This window comes from Heptranchias perlo, chromosome 20 (genome assembly GCF_035084215.1).
Source record: "Heptranchias perlo isolate sHepPer1 chromosome 20, sHepPer1.hap1, whole genome shotgun sequence".
Classification (NCBI taxonomy): domain Eukaryota; kingdom Metazoa; phylum Chordata; class Chondrichthyes; order Hexanchiformes; family Hexanchidae; genus Heptranchias; species Heptranchias perlo.
Window position 1 is genome coordinate 23428590 of NC_090344.1, and position 7500 is coordinate 23436089.

Here is a 7500-nt window from a genome sequence, read left to right on the forward strand (position 1 = left end):
GAGCCGAGTCATCATCAGTGATCATCACGATACAAAACACATTTCAATTGTGGAATCGATGAGTGACGATTTTACTGAATTAATATGAGCCATCAATAACATAACGCGGTGTCCAGGAGGGATGTTCCCTTCACAATTCACGGGGCGTGCACAGAGCACATTCACTCGGGGATTACTTTCCGTTCATTGATGTTAATGGACGGAGTTTCATCGACTGAGCTGTAGAATTTCCCCATTGACGTCCCGGGCGCACTCAAGCGAAAAATATCTCATTGTTTGTTAAGCGACTGTAACTAACGCCAATTATTTTCTCACCGGGGCGCCCATTGTTCTATAAAGGGGGAGTATTTACGGATCTCAGATGTTCTCCAGTCGGAACCCTGAGGCCGGACAGAATTCACACATTCTTCGAAAAAATGGAACGGCCAACAATTCTCCGGATAAAGGACATTTATTACCCTGTCCTCGCATCCTTTGGTTTTCCTGGTAAGTCAGTTAATCCTGTTATTTAATAGCTGTTCACGATCTCATTGTTAATGATTATGTAACAGATTCCGAGAATATTCTCATTACCGAGTCACTTATCCACCGGAATAATTTGGTTAATATCAGCGGGAATCCTCGCAGTCTGAGCCGTCGGTGAGGCGCTGCTCTGATCGGTAGATCGTGGGCACCGGGCGATCAATTTTCCTCCCTATACTGAGGGAGGGCGAGACTAATTCCCCAACCCAATTAATAGTACATAGATCACTAAAGGATGTATTGCCCAGTGTCCCTGGTAATCCTTTTAATTGTACCGATGTTCGCTGTCTACTTTCAGTTGATAATTCCTCGGTCTGCAGCCACCTCCACCCAACAGAAGGCTTTGAACGATAATTTGAGAATCAATTGCTGTTCAGCGAAGTGCTCCCCTCCCCTCAGCTGCAAATAACTTTCGCGGTTCCACCAATAGCCTCTTTCTTACCGAGCAGCTCCCTCGGGGCGATTATAAATCGAAAAAGCCCAGAGTTTCCACCTAAATTGAAGCTTCTGTCTCAGCTGAATATTTTATTTGAATTCATATCTTTCCAGAAATTATATTTAGTACTGCTGACATCTGATGCAGCTCCCGAGACCCCGCTCGCCAAAGAAACTGAAGGAACGAAATGTAAATTTCGATCAATTGTCACATGGGGCCGCAGCAGTAAAGTATAAAATTTAGTCGGTGCATCACATGGGGACAAACCTCATGGCCGGATGGTTTTAGCGCTCAACACTGCATTGAAATATATGTTTGGACGTATGTAAGGAAATCGGTTTATAGAACCATTCAATGTTTCCCTTTTAGGCGCTTTTATCTGCACCTGTACCGTCCCTGCGAGGTGCTCCAGCTGAGCCTGGACCGCACAGTTATAGTGTGAGTGGAACCTCAATCTAGAGTTAGTGGCGATAGAGATGGAAATGAAATTCGGGACAGATGTATGACGGACGGATGGTCCGATGTCGCCTGTTTCGCATTATCGCCCAAAGTCAAAATCCCCCGTTGACTCATAAGTACCTGGGGTGTCGGTAGTCATGGGGTCGCTCTCCGTTACCATTCCCAAGACTGATTCCGAGCGACCCTACCCCCGCTGCATTGACCTGTCTGACTGAAGTAAGCAGGAAGGACGGCGGATTTTCAGTCCCTCTGTTTTGAGTGTTTAATGTTTTGTTTCTTTTAAATGAAGCGTCGTCATCGCTTGCCTATATTAAATAAGAACCCTAAGTCGGAAAATAATGGAACATTTCCCCACAATATGCTGTGAGCTTTATCTGAGTATCCCGGTTAATTACCTCTTGTCCCTCTTTCTTACAGCGAACCTCGTGACAATTGTGATTCTCTTCAGAGGAAAATGCGGCCTTTCCAAATGTATCTCTATCTATATGGTGGCCATGGCAACAGCAGATCTGCTTGTCATCATCTTCAATGTAATAGAGTATGAAATTTTCAGTAAACTCTTTCCACTTTCATTCTTGTCCTACACTGCCGTTTGTAAGTTCAAAATGTACATTAATTGTACCAACCTGGATATGTCGGTGTGGTTTACAGTCTCGTTCACATTTGACCGATTTGTATCGATATGTTGTCAGAAGTTTAAAACAAGATATTGCACATTGAGAACTGCGGCCGCGGTTATAATTGCGGTTTCTGTGCTGATCTATTTGGAAAACATCCCCTATTGGTTTGCATTTGAACATAAACAAATAATTAACAATGTTCAGTGGGGTTCCCGCCCCAGATTGGCCTTTTTTTCATCGCCTGCAGGTATACTGTACACATGGTTAGAAAGTATTTTAATTACATGGATTCCTTTTGCTTTAACATTACTGTTTAATTGTTTGACAGTCAGACGCATTTTAATGGCCAGCAGAGCCCGCAGTGACCTCTGTCGTCACAGCCGTGAGAATCAGAGCGATCCAGAGATAGCAAACCGAAGGAAATCTATTATTTTACTGTTCACTGTATCGGGCTGTTTTATAATCTTGTGGCTGACAGCTGCCGTGAATTCTTTAGCTAGCAGTCTGACCGTGTATTACCGACCCAATTATACAGCTCCTGCATTTATCGCCTATGAAATTGGAAATATGCTTATGTATTTGAGTTCCTGTACAAACACATGTATTTATGCAGTTACCCAAACGAAATTCAGGAACGAGCTGAAGAAGGTGGTGAAATCTCCTTGGATATTTATTCTGATTTTGGTTAAAGAAATGAAAAATCAAACCAAAGCTTCCTGTCCTAACCAGAGCTCAATTACAGTCCGTGTTCCATTAAAAAATGGCCGTCTTTCTGTTACGACGAAAATGGATTGTTATTATGGGAAATGAACAGGGATCAGAAAATATTTCTTCCATTGCGTGCCCCGTGGTTGATGTCTGCTGCTTTCCCAGCTGAACAGAATCGTTTCCTGCTAAAACAGCGCACTTCCCGCTCAAAATTCAAAGCCAACAGTCATGATTGAGTTTCAGCAGTGGAGGAGAACATGTGGCTTCAGCGTTAACTGTTTTATACCGTAGTTACTGGAATGAGACGCGCTAGTTGAATTAATGGATAACGTTTTCTTTAGTGTAGAAACAATGAAGTGTGTTACAATCATGGCTATTTGTAATTATTCTGTATTCTTGGTGTGAATGTTGCAGGCGCTGGTCTCCCCATCAGACACCGCTCCCCATTGTCTCCTGGCCTAATAGAACGAGGCTCTGTCTCCTGATAAGTGACTAATGATGGAGACCGTAGGAACTTGACCGTCGATGTGATGTTAGGTATCCCTGTTATCAAATATTTATTAAAATATCAAGTGATCATCAAAATGTCGGTATGTTATAACAGACCATTCGGCCCAACCAGTCGTTGTCGGCGTTTTCCCTCCACTAGAAACAATAGTTCCAATCACTTAACCCGAGCAGTCTCAAAATCCCTTGAAACTATTTTTATTCACACATCTGTACAGTTTCATCTTGAATATTGACATGATTTCTGCCTCTATATGTTCACAACACTCCATGTAAAGATGTTTCTCCTACTCTCCGTTCTAAACTTCTTACATTTATTCTATAATCTATGGCCGTTATTTCTTGATCCATCAAATAAAGGAAGCAGTCTGCTTCTATCTATCCTGTCCCGTCCCTTCTTATCTTAAATCACCCAGACACGACTAACTAAAAGATATCAATCTGGTATCAGTACACAATCTAGTGAAAGTCAGGAAAGTGCAGTTAAGATAGTTAATTGATATCTTTCTATTCTGGATGGTTGAGTCCTTGCTTATACTGAGCAATGGGAAGAATGTATTTGATGCTTGGCCACTACCCGAAACATCGGGACCGTGCAGGGGGAGACTCTAATCAAACACCTCCCGAGCTCACGATCATTTGAGAGAGATCCAGAAAGGGCAGGAATGGCTTGTATCGAATGTCTCGTGCTGCATGATCTTGGGATATCGCTGTGTTTGCAGAAGTGACGTTTTGCCCTTGAAGCAACCAGCATGCGATATGCATGGATGCATTTAAGGGGGTGCTGGATAAACACGTCAGGGAGAAAGAATAGAAAGTAATGCTGATAGTGGTAGATGAAGAGGGTGGAAGGAGTGTCTTGCGAAGCATAAAGAGCGGCATGTGCCATTTGGGTCGAATGGCCTGTTTCTGTGCTGTATATTCTATATAATTCTGTGATGAAGCTGCGCTGAACAATCGGCCCAAGTCAAAGTCAGTCACGCTGACAACACCACTACATGAAATGGTTAATGTGGCACTGGACAGTATGTAAATCCAATGTGTAGAGATCTGTGCAATAGAATAGACCGAGACAGATATATAATGCTGATGAGATATTGTTCAGTGCTGGCCTTAAATATTCAAACGCCAACAAAAGGGGCACTGTAAGGAAATGGTAAATCATACTGTCCTGAAGAGTGCCAATGTGATACTGTATTGGTTTCTCCTTACATTGTAGTAATGATAACATTTAGCCTTTGCCTATTAAACAGGGAAGTATACGTCAATTTGAAGTCCCACTGGGCTGTTGGGTCAGGGCTGACCTTTCAGCAATGATCAATTACAGGATGAAGTAATAAGAAACTTAATTAAAGACGGACCATTATATGCTGATTCATAAATTTCAGAGAACTTTAATGATTTGTCAACAGTGTGGGAAAACAGGTAGTTCTTCAAAAGAAAACATTTGAGCTTATATAACCAATTTAATTGGTACGAGTGATACAGAAACAAGAATGGACTTATTGTTCGAGGTAGAATTGCAAGTGTATGGATCAAGGGTGAAACTTTCGATGAAATAACGAAGCAAGGGAATTAACCGTCTTAGCCCAAAAGAAAAAGAGCTCGGTTTGTAAAGAAACTTATCCTTATTGATAAAGGATAATTCAATTCCATTCTCCTTATGTGGAGTTTTATTTTAACTTCCATATAATTATGTGATCTATAATTGTGTTTATTTCCAGGTACAGAGAGTGAGAAAAATGAATAAAAACTGTCTATTTGAAATAAGTATTCTGATTCGTAAAGTGCTAAGATACTGAGCTCAGAACTGTTAAACGGTTCATTACCCAACTGACCATCATCAGGTGTGGTTGTAAGTACAACCTTTTCAGTTTATGTTTAAGTACTATTGTATGTATTGACTGCTTAATAAACTTATGACAACTCACTTCAATGTTCAAGAACCTTATTGAAAACCTTTCGCTAACAATACCCTTCGTACTTTAATTGTGAATGGCCTTCATGTATTAATTGTGATTAAGTGGCCCCTTTGCCCGTCTTTAACGTTCCACTTAATCATGACGTTCTCTAAAAAATCAAACTCCAAATGGGTGCAGGTCTCCGTGGATCACAGGCTGTGCCTATCCGGTTGGCATCGATCTTCTGGGGAAATGGTGGTGGGTTATGGGCAGTTCCGTATAATACGCACATTCCCATTTAACTTCATTCAGACGACCAACTGTATTGACGGCACGAGTCCAGCAGCAGGCAGATGTTTTAATTTAATCGGTCAGCGATGTATCTGCACCCAGCTACAATCGGGAGAGACCGATGTGTAATCAACCACATCATCCAAAATCAACAGGTTAAATAGAAAGCAAAGTCATGATCAAGTAAACCATTGCATTACAGTGTCAAATTCAATCCCACATGGCTGCGATTCGCCGGGGCGGGGAACGGGGAATCACAACCTTATGGCATTGAATCACGAACTGTTGTTTACTTAGAAACTTCTTTTCCCTTGAGTTCCCCTATTTCTAATTGAACAGAGACTGTGTATCACCGACATTCTTGTATCCTTTATATCTAATTCAAAAGCTTCAGTTTTCCCGTGTCGCCTATTTCTATCTAAGTGGTGGTTGTGTTCCGCTGGCCCCCATTGCTAATGGAAGAGTTGCTGTATTCTCAATCGTTAATTAAATATTCACCTAATTTTCCCAGTTCTCAAACTTTAATTGAACAGTTACTCATTTCCCCTTATATTCCACTTTGCTCTGTTTCTAATTGAACAATTACTGTCTTCCCCTAAATTCCTCTTTCCTCCAATTCTAATTGAACAGTTGCTAATCACTGAAATTCCACAGTCCTCTATTTCTAATTAAATGTAAGGAATCTTACAACACCAGGTTCTGGTTCAACAATTTTATTTTAAAATCACAAGCTTTCGGAGATTATCCCCTTCGTCAATTGTTGGACTATAACCTGGTGTTGTAAGATTCCTTACATTTGTCCACCCCAGTCCATCACCGGCATCTCCACATCTAATTAAATGGTCACTGTAGTCCCCTAAATTCCCTTGCTGTCCATTACTAATTTAACAGTTATTCTATTCCTCTAAATTCCCATGAATGTTATTTCTAATTAATCAGTTAGTGTTCCCCTAAATTCCCCCTTTTCCATTCATATTTAACGTTACCCGAACCGCCTGAATTCACCTTTATTTTATTTCTAATTAAGCAGCTCATGTTCTCCTAATTTACTCCGTCCTCGATTTCTAATTAAGCAGTTACTGTGCCTATCTAAATTCCCATATCCTCTAATTTTAATTACACTGATTGGGAAAGGAGCCTGTTCCATAGACCGATCACTCGTTCACTGAAATAGTATTTCTGCAGATTAGTTTTTAATTTAACCCCTTCAAGCCCAGACCGTGTCCCCTGGTTCCACTGTTCAAGATAAGATGAAACAGCTTGTCATTTTGTACATTTTCTGGTGGAGTAACCGTCCTGTCTCGCACACACTCAGGTCCTGGCTGTTCCTGGGGTCTCTGTATGTTGGTTAGAGGATTGTTAACACGAAAAGGGGAATTAAACTGCTGGTGCTAAGGCCAGCTACAATTCAATAGTTTCAGTGTTTTGGATAACATTTTAATTCAGAAACTTTCAGTCACTAGCTTAGACCTGTATATCATAAAAAACAGACTTGTCCTGTTGGTGAAATCTCAACATGGAAATCTCACTCACTAACCCACTCTACTTCACTACAAGTCACTAAAAATAAATGCAATGCTGCAGGATCCCATTCGATTTAATGTTTGTTGAGTAACTTGCTTGTGGCCCATTCAGATAAGCTAATGGAAAGTTGGCCTTTATCTCAAGCGGTCTGGAATACAATGGGAAGCAGTTATGCTTCAGTTATACAAAGCCTGGGTCAGACCCCATCAGGAGTACTTCATTCGGTTTTGGGCATTGCACTCAGAAAGGATACATTGGCCTCAGAGGGGGTGAAGTGTGATCATCGCCTTAAATATTCAAGGCTAACAGAGGGACTACGAGGAGTTGAACCCGCGCTCTTTGTTTCATAAAACTTCGGCTTCCCTGATTGGCTACTGCGCTGCTTCCATGCACCCTTCGTGACTCTGGACATGATTCTCCAGATGTCTCACACCAGCTGTCCATCATTCTTCAATGTTAATATCTGAATTGACCTTACTTTCCAGCTTCTCCTCAAATGTATCTATGCTATTCGCCTGAACTACGCCATGTG

At 41.3% G+C, this 7500-nt stretch overlaps 1 protein-coding gene across 1 annotated transcript; it reads left to right on the top strand.

The window, feature by feature from the left end:
* Positions 1–344: 344 nt before the first annotated feature.
* LOC137336088 (probable G-protein coupled receptor 139) lies at positions 345–5152 on the top strand. Its single transcript, XM_068001578.1, has 4 exons — positions 345–486; positions 1835–1955; positions 3160–3282; positions 4977–5152. Exons 1-3 carry the CDS (start codon positions 417–419, stop codon positions 3239–3241), a joined length of 273 nt encoding a protein of 90 aa, XP_067857679.1. The 5' UTR covers positions 345–416; the 3' UTR covers positions 3242–3282; positions 4977–5152.
* Positions 5153–7500: the final 2348 nt, after the last annotated feature.

Bases quoted from the DNA above. Each gene is read 5' to 3' on its own strand.
- LOC137336088 (XM_068001578.1), top strand. From the start codon at position 417: ATGGAACGGCCAACAATTCTCCGGATAAAGGACATTTATTACCCTGTC. The intron at 487-1,834 runs GTAAGTCAGTTA...TCTTTCTTACAG, and splicing joins CGCATCCTTTGGTTTTCCTG to CGAACCTCGTGACAATTGTG. The intron at 1,956-3,159 runs GTATGAAATTTT...TGAATGTTGCAG, and splicing joins ATCATCTTCAATGTAATAGA to GCGCTGGTCTCCCCATCAGA.